Source organism: Oncorhynchus clarkii, chromosome 2, assembly GCF_045791955.1.
Source record: "Oncorhynchus clarkii lewisi isolate Uvic-CL-2024 chromosome 2, UVic_Ocla_1.0, whole genome shotgun sequence".
Lineage (NCBI taxonomy): Eukaryota > Metazoa > Chordata > Actinopteri > Salmoniformes > Salmonidae > Oncorhynchus > Oncorhynchus clarkii.
In genome coordinates, this window is record NC_092148.1 from 92,551,646 (window position 1) to 92,571,611 (window position 19,966).

The window sequence follows — 19,966 nt, forward strand, 5'->3', positions numbered from 1 at the left end:
GATCGTTGCTGATACTAATTGTAAAATAAAAGCCTGGGCGTATAATCAAACCCTTCTAAATCGCATGTTTTCAGCTCGGCAGGTTTAGCCCTACGGAAGCCTGTAGCTTGGGGCTCCAAATGTCATACAAGCGAATCATGACGGCACACAATCAGAATTGTGAATAATGCCACAGTTATGTATAACCTACTTGACCGTGGAAAAATCCATTTCATATATTGTCCCCAGATAGAGGACATATCAGATATTAAACTGATAAGAACAGATTTATTTTATTTTGGAAAAATGGTTATTGTCGCAGGGTTTCTTAAAATAGCTCATACTTTTAACATAATCATTTGTACGCTTTAAAACGACATAATATGCATAAAAAACTGCATTGAAACATTATATGTTAAAAGTACATGTTATTAAAACAATAAAACACCCTAAGAAAGAAGTACTTTTAAACATGTCCCATCTGTAAAAGCCATTTCAAATGTGCACATTATAATTCAAACAAGAGTATACCTTTTAAAGACATGTAAAAGGTTTAAAAGTCCCTTTATTAAAAAAAGAGGTCTTCTCTCCTTTGTGCAGGAACGAGGTGAGTCCTTATCACATTTGCCTCCTCCTGCTCTTCCGAATCAACTCCGCCCCCCATCCTTCAGGGCCCAGAAGAGATCCCTCCCCTAGGCGCTGCAGCACTGTCAGGCCTGGACCTTAGATGTTGTGGGTGATACTTTGTCTGGGGTTGAGGCTCTATTTTGTCCATACCACCTCAGGGCTTCCGTAGCTATCAAGGCCACTGTCTGATGGGTGGTCTCCACGCGTTTCCCTACCAACAAGTTGTCAGAGGACCACAGTGCGTCCTTCAGACACGTGAGGGTGAGCCAGAGCTTGGTGGAATCGGCCTTCGGTCCACCCGTTACAGCAGGAGCTGAGGCGTTGTGTCCTGAGCTGAGGCGTTGTGTCCTGAGCTGAGGCGTGGTGTCCTGAGCTGAGGCGTGGTGTCCTGAGCTGAGGCGTGGTGTCCTGAGCTGAGGCGTGGTGTCCTGAGCTGAGGCGTGGTGTCCTGAGCTGAGGCGTGGTGTCCTCCCCTGCTGGCAGACACGAGGAGATCAGGGGGCTTCTTTCCACAGGTCTCTGGTTTATTTCATTGCAGTTACTCTTCTCTTCCTTATAGTTTCTTAATGTTTGGTATCTGTTTTGATATTTACATTTACATTAGTGGTACATATAGAGAGGAGACTGGGACAGGCCTTTCTCCAGTACTAACACTGAAGCTCACCACACCTCCTCCTCTTCCTCCTCCTAACTCACGATGGAGGTATAGGACTAGAATAACCTCATCAGGCCTTTCTCCAGTATTACCACTAAAGCTCACCACACCTCCTCTTCCTCATCTTCGTCCAACCTCTTCATCCTCTTCTTTTGTTTCCTCCTCTCGACTCATTTATTTAACTAGGCAAGTCAGTTAAGAACTAATTCTTATTTACAATGACAGCCTACCGACCGGGCAAAACCCGGACGACACTGGGCCAATTGTGCGCCGCAGTATGGGACTCCTAATCACGGCCGGTTGTGATACAGCCTGGAATCGAACCAGGGTTTGGAGTGACGCCTCTAGCCTTAGACCGCTGCGCTACTCGGGAGCCCAACAATACCCAATCACTTACCTACCAATTTAAATCAACCTTTTAAGTATAATTCCTCTTGTATTCCCTGAACATCCAAACATAGAAGTGGATAATAGCTTTCAGACAGGCTGTGGCCTGCAAAACTGTGCTTTCAGACAGGCTGTGTCCTGCAAAACTGTGCTTTCAGACAGACAGGCTGTGGCCTGCAAAACTGTGCTTTCAGACAGGCTGTTGCCTGCAAAACTGTGTTTTTATCTGCGAGATATTGAATCTCAATCGTCTTACTAATAACTTTTAGAATTATAATTGAATGGAGAAGCAGCCTACATCCTCTTGATTTTTATCATCTTAGTTGTATCTCGTGTGAAGTTTCAGACGCATGTGATTGTAACTGAGACATCCAAGATGTCAGTGGATTGACCGAATGAAGACAGACTTTGTTTTACTGTACCAGTGCTTGTGAATAAAAAAAATCTTTGAGGAACTATTTCTTCACAATTTTTTTACAGAAGGATGTTCAGAGAACAACCAGCCCATTGTTGGACCAGGCTTTATTCTCACTTTCTACTGGTTCTCTTATGTAGGTGTAGCAGACTGTCTCAGAGGAGAGTACCACGTTGCAGGTGTAGCAGACTGTCTCAGAGGAGAGTACCACGTTGCAGGTGTAGCAGACTGTCTCAGAAGAGAGTACCACGTTGCAGGTGTAGCAGACTGTCTCAGAGGAGAGTACCACGTTGCAGGTGTAGCAGACTGTCTCAGAGGAGAGTACCACGTTGCAGGTCACTTCTCAGTTCCTATGCTTCCTGGCTGATGTTTTGGTCACTTTTGAATGCTGGCGGTGCTTTCACTCTAGTGGTAGCATGAGACGGAGTCTACAACCCACACAAGTGGCTCAGGTAGGTTTCCTCTAGAGCAGTGATGTTTTGGGGCAGTTGCTGGGAAACACGGACTTTCAACTCCCTCCAAAGATTTTCTATGGTGTTGAGATCTGGAGACTGGGCAACGAAGCCACTCCTTCGTTGTCCGGGCGGTGTGTTTGGGATCATTGTCATGCTGACAGACCCAGCCACGTTTCATCTTCAATGCCCTTGCTGATGGTAGGCTTTGTTACTTTGGTCCCAGCTCTCTGCAGATCATTCACTTGGTCCCCCCGTGTGGTTCTGAGATTTTTGCTCACCGTTCTTGTGATCATTTTGACCCCACGGGGTGAGATCTTGCGTGGAGCCCCAGATCGAGGGAGATTATCAGTGGTCTTGTATGTCTTCCATATACTAATAATTGCTCCCACAGTTGATTTCTTCAAACCAAGCTGCTTACCTATTGCAGATTCAGTCTTCCCAGCCTGGTGTAGGTCTACAATTTTGTTTCTGGTGCCCTTTGACAGCTCTTTGGTCTTGGCCATAGTGGAGTTTGGAGTGTGACTATTTGAGGTTGTGGACAGGTGTCTTATATACTGATAACAAGTTCAAACAGGTGCCATTAATACAGGTAACGAGTGGAGGACAGAGGAGCCTCTTAAAGAAGAAGTTACAGGTCTGTGAGAGCCAGAAATCTTGCTTGTTTGTAGGTGACCAAATACTTATTTTCCACCATAATTTGCAAATAAATAATTAAAAATCCTACAATGTGATTTTCTGGATTTTTTTTCTCATTTTGTCTGTCATAGTTGAAGTCTACCAATGATGAAAATTACAGACCTCTCATCTTTTTAAGTGGGAGAACTTGCACAATTGGTGGCTGACTAAATACTTTTTTGCCCCACTGTACATACAAAACCATGCTCTTTCCATGACAGACTGACCAGGTGAATCCAGGTGAAAGCTAACCCTAACCCTTATTGATGTCTCTTGTTAAATCCACTTCGATCGGTGTAGATGAAGGGGAGGAGACCGGGTTAAAGAGGAAGGGGAGGAGACCGGGTTAAAGAGGAAGGGGAGGAGACCGGGTTAAAGAGGAAGGGGAGGAGACCGGGTTAAAGAAGCAGGGGAGGAGACTGGGTTAAAGAAGCAGGGGAGGAGACTGGGTTAAAGAAGCAGGGGAGGAGACTGGGTTAAAGATGAAGGGGAGGAGACCGGGTTAAAGATGAAGGGGAGGAGACCGGGTTAAAGAGGAAGGGGAGGAGACCGGGTTAAAGAGGAAGGGGAGGAGACCGGGTTAAAGAGGAAGGGGAGGAGACCGGGTTAAAGATGAAGGGGAGGAGACGCTTTCAACACCTTGTAGAGTCCAGGAATAATAATGACTGGTTATGCCCTGCTATTGTTTTAATTTGGATTTTATTTTTGTACCCAAATATACTTTATTTGAGTCTGTTCTGAGGGCAAAAGGGGGTGCAACTCAATATTAGGACGGTGTTCCTAATGTTTTGTACACTCAGTTTACAGGCCTAAATAGTGATAAAGCAGGATCATTTGCATCTGTTAAATCTACCCTTCAGAATGACTTCGATAGCAACAGTGAATCTATTTAGTTTTCAAGTGGAGACCTTTCGACAATCATTCTCACGATAGCTCATTGGTACCAACAGTCAGTGACAACTATCATAGCTATTTTTCCAGTAGGATGTGCTGCCAAGCCTATTGTTTTCTTTCATCTGATCGTGGATATGACATCGATGATCTGACATTGTTTTAAAGGAACATAGACAAACCTTGCAATGCAAGTTGAACAAAATTTGGTTATCATGACGACATAATATTGTGGTTTGAAATTTCACCCTCGAAACAAGTTAAGACCTTTTTTTTTTCTCCAAATCCAATGTATTTCCCCGTTATGCTCTGGGCGCAATTAGCAGATCAACCCATAAATAACATTCAAATACTTCATTTGTTATTCTAAAATGATCCAAATTCTAAAATGCATTAAAAAAATATTCTTAAAACAGTGATTTTATTAAATTAGGTGGATAAAATAAGACAACTTTAATCTTTAATATTGTTTATATTTCCATTACCAATCCTGAAAATGTGCTGTGAAAAAGAAAAACAAGTGATAATAACCCAGTACAACCTTCTTTCCTAAATACATTTGGTCTGTTTCTCACCTCACTTGATACAAGCCGTGCAAAGTTATGCCAAGGAGACCTAGAGTGATTGTTGCTTCAACTCAGTGGAAGCGATTATACTGGGTTTCTCAGTGTAGCAGTGCTGCTCTAGGATCAGTTTAGTCTTTTTCTGATCATAATGAATAAGAAGGGGGGGGGGCATCTGATTCTAGATCAGCGTATCTACTCAGACGTTTTGTGAACATAGGCCCAGGATGAAATGGTCAGCGCCGTGTTTACTACTTGACCCTACGGCTATTTATTGAAATGCTACATAACAGATTATTTTCAGCGCCATCATTCCTCCATTAAAATACACAAACAGTTAAGACTATGGTTACATCATATTCATTTCAGCAGTATATGGGCCTCTGTTCACACATTGACTTGTGTGGCTTCAATACTTCCTAGCCTTAAATTACTTTATCGTAACATTTTGTATTATTTTCCTAGAAAATGTAAATAATGTAGGGGGAAGAATGTTCAGGGCGATATTACCCTCCTTACAACTAGAAGTAATCAATCTTTAAACACGGAATTTAGGAATTCACCCCCCCTAAAAAAATATTTGTAGACTATGTGACCATGCAAACCGAGTCCTGAATTTATCTAACATGTTCATCTCAATGATGCTTTTCTCAACTGGTCCTAAACTCCTTGACTTATTTGGACATTTTCTCCTGAGAAATACTATATGATGTCAAGGATCAATATATTCCCAAGTGTAATATGTGATGAGCACCGAACTGACATTTGGAGAACTATAGTCTTTACATAACAATGTACTATTATATTTCAGAATGCCAATAGCCATCCTTTGAGTAAAACAAATATTTAATTTATACTTGAGAAAAATAGTAATAATCTGATTTGCACGGAACACAAAATGTATTTTCCTTCGTCAAACAGTAACAATTAAATTTTGTTTGACAGATCATTTCTTTTAAAAGATCAAATTAAATTCATTCTAGGATTGGGGAAAAAAAACAAGTTTGATGCTGGGTTTTCGCATCTCATTATGGGAGGTGAAACATTTTGGTATCCAGAACACAGTCTTATTGGTCAGTCAGTTTCGAGGAATCGTTGAAGGAATTTCTAACGAGGAGAAACAACCCTGTTGAAATCAGACGTTCCTCGTCAAACCATTCAACACTTCTTTTCAGAATCGAGTTTGTGTGCGGCTGGCGGCGGGCGACATAAGGGTGGTTATCATTGGATGGCTCTGGGCAGTAGAATAGGTCATAGGTCATGCCCTGAGGGGGCTGGGTGGAGCAGAGCGGAGGGGGAATGGGGACAGACATTGGAACCCTACTAAATGCCACCCTATCCCCTATATAAAGGGTTCTACATAGGGAACAGGGTGTCGTTTGAGACAGAAATCGGGTTGGTGTCACGTCACATGAAGTCCTCGTAGTCTTGTGCGTAACCTCCATCGAACTCTCCGTAGTCCGATAGGTCATCCTTCATCTTGGACTTCATCCCTCCGGCAGCAACCACACCTTTCTTTTTCTTCTTCCCTTTATTCAGCTGCTGTTGGAAATAAAGACGGATTCGTTTTGTCTTATGACAGTCATTCATTTTATCATCATGTCCATTAGGGCACGCCTCAGTCTGTTTTCTTCCGTTTGATGCCTAATGAACATGACCCGGACTGAATACCGGTCTAAGTAGACCATGGATACTGGTGATAAATGTCTCTGTATGTAACCATTTTAAAAGCTTGCTTTTGGTTTATTTGTAAATAAAGCATGTCAGTTTTGTCACAGATTTTTCTTTTTTAACTTTTTGTCTGTCATTTTGAAAAAGAAAATAATAAAAAACCCACTAACCTTTTCCTGTTTCTGTTTTTCACTTAGTAAGACTGTGGGAGTTGCTGACTTTCTTCAAGTCCTCTACCTCCACTGTAACATAAGAGATGCACAGTTAAAACAGTATTTCATATAATACAGGAACAGCCCCACTGACCGTTGAGATGCATGACCAATAACATCGGTTACTTTTCAAACGGTATATTATTAAATCAATACTTACATGAGAGACAGAGGTCTCGAAACAAGGACTCTAGGAAGCCGGAATAGTGTATTGAAGTCTCAAAAGGTGATTTCTTGTCTTTTAACAACTTTTCAAACTCTGAACTCATCTTTAGAAGACGGGCTTATGGCATCAATTCCTTTTACGTTGTTGACGACACCTGATTTGAGAAGGAAAAAATGATTTGAGCACCAATGATATGAAGCTTTCCACAGGCAACTGGTGTTGACAATGTCTAAAACTCTTGATACTTAAACCAGACATTTTACAATATAAATCACAGATTCTCTGTAAAGCTTTCTATGAATCTGTAACGCAGTGCCTTGCGAAAGTATTCGGCCCCCTTGAACTTTGCGACCTTTTGCCACATTTCGGGCTTCAAACATAAAGATATAAAACTGTATTTTTTTGTGAAGAATCAACAACAAGTGGGACACAATCATGAAGTGGAACGACATTTATTGGATATTTCAAACTTTTTTAACAAATCAAAAACTGAAAAATTGGGCGTGCAAAATTATTCAGCCCCTTTACTTTCAGTGCAGCAAACTCTCTCCAGAAGTTCAGTGAGGATCTCTGAATGATCCAATGTTGACCTAAATGACTAATGATGATAAATACAATCCACCTGTGTGTAATCAAGTCTCCATATAAATGCACCTGCACTGTGATAGTCTCAGAGGTCCGTTAAAAGCGCAGAGAGCATGTGTCTCACTTGTTGTTGATTCTTCACAAAAAAATACAGTTTTATATCTTTATGTTTGAAGCCTGAAATGTGGCAAAAGGTCGCAAAGTTCAAGGGGGCCGAATACTTTCGCAAGGCACTGTATGTGTAGACTGTCAGCCTTAAATATTTGTCATTCAACATACACTACATTACCAAAAGTATGTGGACACCTGCTTGTCGAACATCTCATTCTAAAATCATGGGTATTTAATATGCAGTTGGTCCCCCCTTTGCTGCTATAACAGCCTCCACTCTTCTGGGAAGGCTTTCCACTAGATGTTGGAACATTGCTGCTATAACAGCCTCCACTCTTCTGGGAAGGCTTTCCACTAGATGTTGGAACATTGCTGCTATAACAACCTCCACTCTTCTGGGAAGACTTTCCTCTAGATGTTGGAACATTGCTGCTATAACAGCCTCAACTCTTCTGGGAAGGCTTTCCACTAGATGTTGGTACATTGCTGCAGGGGGACTTGATTCCATTCAGCCACAAGAGCATTAGTGAGGTCGGGCACTGATGTTGGGCGATTAGGCACGCAGTCAGCATTCCAATTCATCCCGAAGGCTTTCGATGGGATTGAGGTCAGGTCTCTGTGCAGTCAAGTTCTAAACACACTGATCGACTAACCATTTCTGCATGGACCTCGCTTTGTGCACGGGGGTATTCATGCTGAAAGAGCCTTCCCATATATTACCTCAATTATCTCGACACTGGTGCCCCCCCACATTGACTCTGTACCGTAACACCCTGTATATAACCTCCACATTGACTCTACCGTAATACCCTGTATATAGCCTCCACATTGACTCTGTACCGTAATACCCTGTATATAGCCTCCACATTGACTCTGTACCGTAACACCCTGTATATAGCCTCCACATTGGCTCTGTACCGGTACCACTGTATATAGCCTCCACATTGACTGTACCGTAATACCCTGTATATAGCCTCCACATTGACTCTGTACCGTAATACCCTGTATATAACCTCCACATTGACTGTACCGTAATACCCTGTATATAGCCTCCACATTGACTCTGTACCGTAACACCCTGTATATAGCCTCCACATTGGCTCTGTACCGGTACCACTGTATATAGCCTCCACATTGACTGTACCGTAATACCCTGTATATAGCCTCCACATTGACTCTGTACCGGTACCACTGTATATAACCTCCACATTGACTCTGTACCGTAATACCCTGTATACAGCCTCCACATTGACTGTACCGTAACACCCTGTATATAGCCTCCACATTGACTCTGTACCGTAATACCCTGTATATAGCCTCCACATTGACTCTGTACCGTAATACCCTGTATACAGCCTCCACATTGGCTCTGTACCGGTACCACTGTATATAGCCTCCACATTGACTGTACCGTAATACCCTGTATATAGCCCTGCTGTTGTCATTTACTGCTGCGCTTTAATTATTTGTTATTGTTATCTCATACTCTTTTTGTAGGTACTTTCTTAAAACTGCATTGTTGGTTAAGGACTTGTAAACATTTCACTGTGAGGTCTACTACACCTGTTGTATTAGGCATTTCACTGTAAGGTCTACTACACCTGTTGTATTCAGCATTTCACTGTAAGGTCTACTACACCTGTTGTATTAGGCATTTCACTGTGAGGTCTACTACACCTGTTGTATTCAGCATTTCACTGTGAGGTCTACTACACCTGTTGTATTCAGCATTTCACTGTGAGGTCTACCTACACCTGTTGTATTCAGCATTTCACTGTAAGGTCTACTACACCTGTTGTATTCAGCATTTCACTGTAAGGTCTACTACATCTGTTGTATTCAGCATTTCACTGTAAGGTCTACTACACCTGTTGTATTCAGTATTTCACTGTAAGGTCTACTACACCTGTTGTATTCAGCATTTCACTGTGAGGTCTACTACACCTGTTGTATTCAGCATTTCACTGTGAGGTCTACTACACCTGTTGTATTCAGCATTTCACTGTGAGGTCTACTACACCTGTTGTATTCAGCATTTCACTGTGAGGTCTACTACACCTGTTGTATTCAGCATTTCACTGTGAGGTCTACTACACCTGTTGTATTCAGCATTACACTGTAAGGTCTACTACACCTGTTGTATTCAGCATTTCTCTGAGGTCTACTACACCTGTTGTATTCAGCATTTCTCTGTGAGGTCTACTACACCTGTTGTATTCAGCATTTCACTGTAAGGTCTACTACACCTGTTGTATTCAGCATTTCACTGTAAGGTCTACTACACCTGTTGTATTCAGCATTTCACTGTAAGGTCTACTACACCTGTTGTATTCAGCATTTCACTGTAAGGTCTACTACACCTGTTGTATTCAGCATTTCACTGTGAGGTCTACTACACCTGTTGTATTCAGCATTTCACTGTAAGGTCTACTACACCTGTTGTATTCAGCATTACACTGTAAGGTCTACTACACCTGTTGTATTCAGCATTTCACTGTAAGGTCTACTACACCTGTTGTATTCAGCATTTCACTGTAAGATCTACTACACCTGTTGTATTCAGCATTTCACTGTAAGATCTACTACACCTGTTGTATTCAGCATTTCACTGTAAGGTCTACCTACACCTGTTGTATTCAGCTTTCACTGTAAGGTCTACTACACCTGTTGTATTCAGCATTTCACTGTAAGGTGAACTGTAACATTTGATTTAGAGGGATACAGGGTGTGTACATTATTAGGCTTTTGCGTCAGGTCAGACCTAAAAAAAAAAATACCTGGTCCAACTGAGGTCCTGTCCTTCTTACCTGGAATCTCTGTTTCTTCTCTGTCATCTCAGTCACTCTGCTGATTAAAGACTGTTCCGCTCCCTGCATCTTCTTCATCTCCTGTTTCAGGTTCCCCTGCAAGACAAAAGCACAGTGCCGTCATCCTGCCGTCAATAGAAAACATGCTTTAGCTCTCTGGAACACGTATTTATACTATAACACGTGTGATATGTTTATTCACCACTAACGATCCTTAGACAACATTAATACTACGGCTCATACAACTGGGATGTGATCAGGTATTTTTGTGGTGTGTTGGTATGTGTGTTTGGTAAACACTCCTCTGTTTCTCACCCTCAGCTCCCTCTCGGCCTCTCTGATGCTGACGCAAGCGTGGTCCCGGTGCGACCCGATCACGGTACACACGGTACAGACACACACACTACACTGACGGCAGTAGATTCGGTTCATCTCCTGGTGTTCCGGGCACCTGATGACAATGTAAGTTATACTTCAGCTTGCTGCCAGTTGTTTAATGATTTGTCATATAATAAATTAAATAAAACAATTGTCAACTTTAAATGAAATGTTGAAACACAAAGTATTTACAGGAATTCAAGACTTTACTGCAAATACCGTCCAAAGTTGTTAGGAATTTCACTTTGTGCAGCTCAGAAAAGGAAATTCAACTGAGATTCTCCCCAAATAAGAGTGAAACTTTACCTCCAGGGTGAGGTGTCCTCCACACCAGGGTGTGCCAGGGTGTGGCTCTGGAAGACAGGGGACTCCAGGTGAGGCCGGAGGTGGTCGGAGCACATGGAGGCTCCACACACCAGGCAGGTCTTCACCGTAGGGAGAGAGCCCTGGCTGGGGCAATAGTGGCAGGGTAGGAAGGTCTCCCTAGAGGTTTGACGAGCCAGGCTGGGGGACAGGTTGGTACGTCCAGGGGACAGGTTGTTGGTAGCACGGGTAGGAGAGGTGGAGGTGCCGATTGGACCAGATCTGTTGGAGATCTCTGGAAGAGGCTCCCGCTCAGCTTCAACAGGCTTCTCCTACGTAGGGGTGACTAAACGTAAATGGGTTGTTATGGTCGTTTCAGCAGGATTCTTGGCGGGTGTGTACGGATCTCTTGCAGGGGGTAGAGGTGGGTCCAGCTCAACGATGGTGATTCTTCTTGGCGATGTGTTGGTCATGTGACCTGCTGCTGCTTCAGGTGATTTTCTAGGGTCATTCAGTGGTTCTCTTGTAAGAGGTTCTGTTGCAGCAGGGGGTTCATCCAGCTCAATGGGTGGGTCTCTCCTAGGGGACCTAGACCTATCACGTGTCAGGTCCGGACCTCTGACGGCGACGGACGCAGTACTAGGCGGTTTGGTTGCTAAGGAGAATGGTGCTGCTGGCATCTCCTCCTCACTGGACAACTCGACGTCAGACGACGTGTTCTGATTGGCTGAAGAGGAGGAAGAGGAAGTGGCGGGTCTCTTGCGGTCACCAGACCTTCCCCTGGAGTGGGAGGAAGAGGAGCTGCCAGTGGCTTGTCTCTTGTTGTCGTGAAGATGGCCTCCTGGGACAGGAGAACTGGCTGGTCTCTTCCCTAACAGACGCTTGGATTGAGAGATGGAGGCTCTCTTCCCAAGGGTCCAGCCCGCCGAATTTATCTCAATGACATCCTCTTCATTGGCTCTGCCTTCTATACCCAACACAACATACATAACACAAATAAATTAGTAGTGATTAGGCCTACTTAGGTTACATCAAAAGGACACAAACCTAGCTAAATCAAATTGTATTTGTCACAGCACAGAATACAACAGGTGTAGACTTTAAGCGAAATGCTTGCTTTACAAGCCCTTCCCAATGATGCAGAGTTACAAAATGATGGGAAATATCATAAATATCATATTATTTTAAGATAGAATAAGGTCGATTGATTTTAAGGCAAGTCAATGGACTTCAGTAGACTTTGACCTGTGTCGTTACTCGTGTGCGTCAGTCAATATAGCGTAATATTGTTGTTAATGTTTCTATCATAGCCAAGTCATCACCACCATATTAAAACAATGTGTTAACGATGTGTTATTGTTTTAAACTGTAGGCCTAGTACCATTACACAGGTACATCTTCCCCAGCAGTAGCCTAACTTTGGAAATGTTCGTTCCCATGACTAGTCAGCGAACCTGGGGTGTATTTATTACGTCTTGGAACGGAAACCGTTTACCGTTTATGAACCAAACAGAGCAAACGGAATGAAGCGTGGAGGGACCTATCAGAATTGGTCCAATATTAAATTCTCGTTTTCGTTGCAAAAGGTTTTCCGTTTGAAATAAACGGTTTGTGTTGCAAAACGTTTTGTAACAGACCAAACGTTTTGCAACAGAATCGGCGTAATGAATAAACCCCTGTATCGTTGTCCCCAGCCTAATTGCGCATGGGCAGAAGTGTCTGGTGAATTCGGGAAGTTACCTGTGGCTGAGCTGGTGCGTGTATGTGCAGGCGCTTCATGTCGCCACGGACTTGCGGTAGTGTCTCTCTTGAACCCCACCGGTAATGTCTTGTACTCCTCCTTGCACTCGGGGCAGTAGTATGGACCGGTGGGCGAACCACTCCATAACTCCTGTATACAGCAGTAGCAGAAAATATGTTTGCATCTCAGCGCAGTCGGATTCCGACATATACCGTGGCACAAAGGACACACCGAGGGCTCGCAGTCCGGGGTCGGCAACGACTGACCCATTTTGCCCAGTAAAAAACTATATTTGTTACGTTTTTTTGTCAACAACACGACAGGCTCGAACTCCAGGAAACGAAACCGTAAAATTAGGAGGAGCCAAGTGTTTGAATTACGTCCCCAGTGTAGTCCTGCACACTGCGCCCCACTCTTAAAGGTACAGGAAAACAATGTCTTCTCTGACCCAAATACATGTAGCTCGTTAGGTCGACAGATCAAACTACGCAGAGGTCTGCACTAGTGTCATCATTTGAAGAAAACATACACACGAGGAAAAAGCATGCGTACCTGTTGCCCTACCCGGCAGTTTCAGGATGGCTGTGATTGTAAGGTACCCAAGGGGTTAAAATCATACTGGCCTCTCACCATTTTAACGTCACATGAAATACATTTTGAATGGCTTGTAAACATAGATTGTGGAAGTTAATCTCTGAACATAGGTCTACTCTAACCTTTCAATTATTTCTTCATCTGGTTTACTAAACAATTCCAATACGTGTTCTGTGTTTCATTCATAGTTTAAATTCTCCAAAGTGGCCTGGGCTTCTGGAGCTCAGACGTGCAGTAGTACGTGTAGAAACAGATAGGTCGCGTTTTGAAGTGTCTGTCCTATAGCAGGTCGCGTTTTGAAGTGTCTGTCCTATAGCAGGTCGCGTTTTGAAGTGTCTGTCCTATAGCAGGTCGCGTTTTGAAGTGTCTGTCCTATAGCAGGCCGCGTTTTGAAGTGTCTGTCCTATAGCAGGCCGCGTTTTGAAGTGTCCTATAGCAGGCCACGTTTTGAAGTGTCTGTCCAATAGCAGGCCGCGTTTTGAAGTGTCTGTCCTATAGCAGGCCACGTTTTGAAGTGTCTGTCCTATAGCAGGCCACGTTTTGAAGTGTCTGTCCTATAGCAGGCCACGTTTTGAAGTGTCTGTCCTATAGCAGGCCACATTTTGAAGTGTCTGTCCTATAGCAGGCCACGTTTTGAAGTGTCTGTCCTATAGCAGGCCGCGTTTTGAAGTGTGTCCAATAGCAGGCCACGTTTTGAAGTGTCTGTCCAATAGCGGCCTTTTTCCAAACTGGGTCCTGGGGATCCCAAGGGTTGAACGTTTTAGTTTTTTTGCCCCCAGCGCTACACAGCTGACTTAAAATAATAAATTCATCATCAAGCTCTTATTATTTGAATCAGCTGTGGTTTGTGTGGTTCTAGGGGGGGAAAAACTAAATGTTAATCTCCTCCCCAGTCCCACTCGTGCTTAGGTGTTTCTGAGTGTACTGATATATAAAAGTAGGACACATGACATCACGGACACTTTTTTTTTTTTCTAAAACAATTTATATGCAGAGTTGTGTCTATTGTTGCCCTCTTATTGGCTAGAATGGACCCACCCACACACCATCCTGTCTCAGCCTCCAGTATTTATGCTGCAGTAGTTTATGTGTCGGGGGGCTAGGGTCAGTTTGTTATATCTGGAGTACTTCTCCTGTCCTATTCGGTGTCCTGTGTGAATCTAAGTGTGCGTTCTCTAATTCTCTCCTTCTCTCTTTCTTTCTCTCTCTCGGAGGACCTGAGCCCTAGGACCATGCCCCAGGACTACCTGACATGATGACTCCTTGCTGTCCCCAGTCCACCTGGCCGTGCTGCTGCTCCAGTTTCAATTGTTCTGCCTTATTGTTATTCGACCATGCTGGTCATTTATGAACATTTGAACATCTTGGCCATGTTCTGTTATAATCTCCACCCGGCACAGCCAGAAGAGGACTGGCCATCCCACATATGCTCTCTCTAATTCTCTCTTTCTTTCTCTCTCTCGGAGGACCTGAGCCCTAGGACCATGCCCCAGGAATACCTGACATGATGACTCCTTGCTGTCCCCAGTCCACCTGACTGTGCTGCTGCTCCAGTTTCAACTGTTCTGCCTTATTATTATTCGACCATGCTGGTCATTTATGAACATTTGAACATCTTGGCCATGTTATGTTATAATCTCCACCCGGCACAGCCAGAAGAGGACTGGCCACCCCACATAGCCTGGTTCCTCTCTAGGTTTCTTCCTAGGTTTTGGCCTTTCTAGGGAGTTTTTCCTAGCCACCGTGCTTCTACACCTGCATTGCTTGCTGTTTGGGGTTTTAGGCTGGGTTTCTGTACAGCACTTTGAGATATCAGCTGATGTACGAAGGGCTATATAAATACATTTGATTTGATTTGACCTGATCTTGCCTCCTCCCGACCGCCTTCCATGTTTTAAGACACGTTATTTTAGAGCTGTGACACACTGGTCTGGACAGGAGGCCTTTTGTAAAAAAAGGCAGCATTTGCTCAGAATTGGAGCCGACACATTGGTTGGTTCTCTCAACAACAACAACAACAACAGGACTTTGTGTTAGCCAGACTAACTCATAGGTGAGTCCCATACTGGCATGTTAAGTCAGGGAGCATTAATAAAGTGCTATAATGGCAGAGGGTTTCAACCACACCACCTCTTACAAATTGGATCTGACAGAACATTGTAACGACCCTGGGTTTATAAGCGAGGATATCGACTCTGCCTCCCGAGCATTGCTTTTGCGTCACAGTCGATAGCGCGCTGGACTTCGGGCTAGAAGGTCGAGGGTTCGAGACCTGCTCCCTGCCTGTTTCATTACAATGTGAATGTTCTAAATATAAAACAAGGAAAGAAGACACCCCATGCTGAAATGTACAGAACCTGGTATTCCCAGGCAGTCAGCCGGCCAAGTACTAAACAAGCCCAACCCTGCTTAGCAGCCGAGGTCGGGCGGTTTCAGGCTAGTATGGCCGTAAGCAAAGGAGTAACTCTTTCTACACGATAAAAAGTTAATGAGTCCGTGGAATGGACCTCTTCCAATTCCTCTCTGTTTAACTTTTATTTCACCTTTATTTAACTCGGCAAGTCAGTTAAGAACAAATTCTTATTTACAATGACGGCCTACCAGAAGGTTAAAAGGCCTCCTGCGGGGACGGGGGCTGGGATAAATATAAATCTAGGACAAAACACACATGACAAGAGAGACAACACAACACTACATAAAGAGAGACCAAAGATAACATAGCATGACAGAAACACATGACAACACAGCATGGTAGCAACACATCATGGCAGAAACACATGACAACACAGCATGGTAGCAGCACAACATGCCAACACAACATGGTAGCAACACAACATGGCAGCACAACATGGTAGCAACACAACATTGCAGCAACACAACATGGTAGCAGCACAAAACAGGGTGCCAACATTGGGCAAATGACAACAGCACAAAGGACAAGAAGGTAGAGACAACAAAACATCACGCAAATTGAAATGTCTTTCAATATTGGCTTTACAGAAATATTTAAATAGAGATTGACAGCTTCTAGTGTAAAAAAAAAAAGCATGTAGAGGTCTAATTTTTATCATAAGTACACTTCAACTGTGAGAAACGGAATCTAAAACAATCCAGAATATCACATTGTATGATTTTGAAGTAATTTGCATTTTATTGCATGACATAAGTATTTGATACATCAGAAAAGCAGAACTTAATATTTGGTACAGAAGCTTTTGTTTGCAATTACAGAGATCATACGTTTCCTGTAGTTCTTGACCAGGTTTGCACACACTGCAGTAGGGATTTTGGCCCACTCCTCCATACAGACTCCTCCACTCCTCCAGATCCTTCAGGTTTCGGGGCTGTCGCTGGGCAATACGGACTTTCAGCTCCCTCCAAAGATTTTCTATTGGGTTCAGGTCTGGAGACTGGCTAGGCCACTCCAGGACCTTGAGATGCTTCTTACGGAGCCGCTCCTTAGTTGCCCTGGCTGTGTGTTTCGGGTCGTCGTCATGCTGGAAGACACAGCCACGACCCATCTTCAATGCTCTTACTGACGGAAGGAGGTTGTTGGCCAAGATCTCGCGATACATGGCCCCATCCATCCTCCCCTCAATACGGTGCAGTCGTCCTGTCCCCTTTGCAGAAAAGCATCCTCAAAGAATGATGTTTCCACCTCCATGCTTCACGGTTGGGATGATGTTCTTGGGGTTGTACTCATCCTTCTTCATCCAAACACGGCGAGTGAAGTTTAGACCAAAAATATATATTTTTGTCTCATCAGACCACATGACCTTCTCCCATTCCTGCTCTGGATCATCCAGATGGACATTGGCAAACTTCAGACGGGCCTGGACATGCGCTGGCTTGAGCAGGGGGACCTTGCGTGCGCTGCAGGATTTTAATCCATGACTGCATAGTGTGTTACTGATGGTTTTCTTTGAGACTGTGGTCCCAGCTCTCTTCAGGTCATTGACCAGGTCCTACCGTGTAGTTCGGGGCTGATCCCTCACTTTCCTCATGATCATTGATGCCCCACTAGGTGAGATCTTGCATGGAGCCCCAGACCGAGGGTGATTGACCGTCATCTTGAACTTCTTCCATTTTTCTAATAATTGCGCCAACAGTTGTTGCCTTCTCACCAAGCTGCTTGCCTATTGTCCTGTAGCCCATCCCAGCCTTGTGCAGGTCTATAATTTAACCCGGATGTCCTTACACAGCTCTCTGGTCTTTGCCATTGTGGAGAGGTTAGAGTCTGTTTGATTGAGTGTGTGGACAGGTGTCTTTTATACAGGTAACGAGTTCAAACAGGTGCAGTTAATACAGGTAATGAGTGGAGAACAGGAGGGCTTCTTAAAGGAAAACTAACAGGTCTGTGAGAGCCGGAATTCTTACTGGTTGGTAGGTGATCAAATACTTATGTCATGCAATAAAATGCAAATGAATTACTTAAAAATCATACAATGTGATTTTCTGGATTTTTGTTTTAGATTCTGTCTTTCACAGTTGAAGTGTACTTATGATACAAAGCATGTAGAGGCCTGTAATTTTTTTAAAGTAGGAAAACCTGAAAAATCGTCAGTGTATCAAATACTTGTTCTCCCCACTGTACATCAGATAACATGGACTGCCACTCATACAGGTAAAGACACCAGTACATAACTTACACACATTACAGAGTTCATACTGTATATTGTTATTGTGTATATATTTCCAATCAACCATTTTATTTTTTTAACAACTTTATTACTTAGCTATTTGTGGATATTTTTGTTTAGGAGAGCTTGCAAGTAATCATTTCACTGTACCGTTTACACCCTGTATCCTGTGTGACAAATAAACTTTGATTTGATGATCAACTCACCATTCATATCAGCTGTCATAGTCAATAGAATAGGTGACTGACTTGACCAACACTATCTAGTCATCATTGACATTGACTATTTTCATTTTTGGAAAAATAACGTTCCCGTAGTAAACGGGATATTTTGTCAGGACAAGATGCTAGAATATGCATATAATTGACAGCTTAGGATAGAAAACACTCTAAAGTTTCCAAAACTGTAAAAATATTGTCTGTGAGTAAAACAGAAATGATATTGCAGGCGAAAGCCTGAAAAATCCAATCCGGAAGTGCCTCATGTTTTGAAAGCGCTGCGTTCCAATGCGTCCCTATTGAGCAGTGAATGGGCTATCAACCAGATTACCTTTTCTCCATATTCACCAAGGTGTCTACAGCATTGTGACGTAGTTTTACGCATTTAGCGGCTACATTGCGCAAGTGGTCACCTGATGCTGCCAGAGTGACTCTCGGGTAAAATACAGAGGTAGCCATTACTCCAATCTGTCCTACTGAAAAACGAATTGTCCCGGTGGATATATTATCGAATAGATATTTGAAAAACACCTTGAGGATTGATTATAAACAACGTTTGCCATGTTTCTGTCGATATTATGGAGCTAATTTGTAATATTTTTCGGCGTTTTCAGTGACCGCAATTGCCGGGCGATTTCTCAGCCAAACATGAAGAAAAAACGGAGCTATTTCTCCTACAAAAATAATATTTTGGGAAAAAAGGAACATTTTATATCTAACTGGGAGTTTCCTTAGTGGAAACATCCGAAGCTCATCAAAGGTAAACGATTTAATTTGATTGCTTTTCTGATTTCCGTGACCAAGTTACCTGCTGCTAGCTGGACAAAATGCTATGCTAGGCTATCGATAAACTTACACAAATGCTTGTCCTATCTTTGGCTGTAAAGCATATTTTGACAATCTGAGATGACCTGGTGATTAACAAAAGGCTAAGCTGTGTCTCAATATATTTCACTTGTGATTTTCATGAATATGAATATTTTCTAGGGAAATTTATGTCCGTTGCGTTATGCTAATTAGTGTCAGTTGATAATTACGCTCCCTCTTGTGGGATGGGGAGTCACTAGTTAACTACCTCAAATGTAATATCCATCATGATTCTAATAAAAGAACCACCCGGTTAACTTGGTCTACTTTTCCTTTACAACGGCAGAGGGTGCACCGTTCCTGGAGGTACTGCAATACCAGGTCGATGCGTGGAGTGGACGGAGCAAGCCCCTATTCCATCTCCCTATTCCAAAAATCCCTTTAATATATGGTCTACATTTTGAAAATCCATTTACTGTTTTGCAACAGCTCTGTGTCTTATGGACTTTGTTCTAAAAACTCGACAACCTTGTTCCAAGAAAAATGCTTGTAGACGATTGAGAAACTGTAATAGGTTGTTTCCGGATTTAAATAGTACAAGAGTACAGTACCATGAGGGACAAAAATGCTGACAGCACCTGGTATTCCCAGGCAGTCTCCCATCCAAGGACTAACCAGGCCTGACCTTGCTTAGCTTCCGAGACCAGGCGTATTGTATTGTAATGTGTATATGATGCACGTAAACACTTCACTGTACTGTTTACACCCTGTATCCTGTGCATGTGACGAATAAACGTTGATGTGATGATCAACTCACCATTCATATCAGCTATCATAGTCAATATACAGTGGGGCAAGAAAGTATTTTGTCCGCCACCAATTGTGCAAGTTCTCCCACTTAAAAAGATGAGAGAGGCCTGTAATTTTCATCACAGGTACACTTCAACTATGACAGACAAAATGAGAGAGAAAAAATCCAGAAAATCACATTGTAGGATTTTTTTAATGAATTTATTTGCAAATTATGGTGGAAAATAAGTGGGAGAACTTGCACAATTGGTGGCTGACTAAATACTTTTTTGCCTC

The 19,966-nt window shown here is 43.1% G+C and overlaps 2 protein-coding genes and 2 pseudogenes across 3 annotated transcripts in view; 1 reads left to right on the forward strand and 3 right to left on the reverse strand.

The window, feature by feature from the left end:
• The window catches only part of LOC139376285 (uncharacterized), a 1,125,987-nt gene extending 1,110,908 nt beyond the window's left edge, over positions 1-15,079 (forward strand). The window contains exon 5 of the mRNA XM_071118654.1: positions 14,430-15,079. Coding sequence (XP_070974755.1) covers positions 14,430-14,471 — 42 coding nt within the window. The 3' untranslated portion in view covers positions 14,472-15,079. The remainder of the gene's footprint in view (positions 1-14,429) is intronic.
• On the reverse strand, positions 135-290 carry LOC139383535 (U2 spliceosomal RNA; annotated as a pseudogene).
• On the reverse strand, positions 4,487-13,509 carry LOC139376356 (E3 ubiquitin/ISG15 ligase TRIM25-like). 2 transcript variants are annotated; one of them, XM_071118796.1, is made up of 7 exons: positions 12,621-13,509; positions 10,884-11,847; positions 10,515-10,650; positions 10,200-10,295; positions 6,691-6,850; positions 6,489-6,560; positions 4,487-6,189 (listed from the first exon to the last, which is right to left on the reverse strand). In XM_071118796.1, exons 1-2 carry the CDS (start codon positions 12,889-12,891, stop codon positions 11,213-11,215), a joined length of 906 nt encoding a protein of 301 aa, XP_070974897.1. In that variant the 5' UTR covers positions 12,892-13,509; the 3' UTR covers positions 4,487-6,189; positions 6,489-6,560; positions 6,691-6,850; positions 10,200-10,295; positions 10,515-10,650; positions 10,884-11,212. The 2 variants fall into 2 exon arrangements, with proteins under 2 accessions (XP_070974897.1, XP_070974907.1); XM_071118806.1 differs by having other exon boundaries at positions 12,621-12,889.
• A 4,145-nt stretch (positions 15,080-19,224) lies between the features above and the next one.
• On the reverse strand, positions 19,225-19,438 carry LOC139383447 (U2 spliceosomal RNA; annotated as a pseudogene).
• Positions 19,439-19,966: the final 528 nt, after the last annotated feature.

Bases quoted from the DNA above. Each gene is read 5' to 3' on its own strand.
- LOC139376356 (XM_071118796.1), bottom strand. From the start codon at position 12,891: ATGGGTCAGTCGTTGCCGACCCCGGACTGCGAGCCCTCGGTGTGTCCT. The intron at 11,848-12,620 runs GTAACTTCCCGA...TGTTGGGTATAG, and splicing joins ACGCACCAGCTCAGCCACAG to AAGGCAGAGCCAATGAAGAG.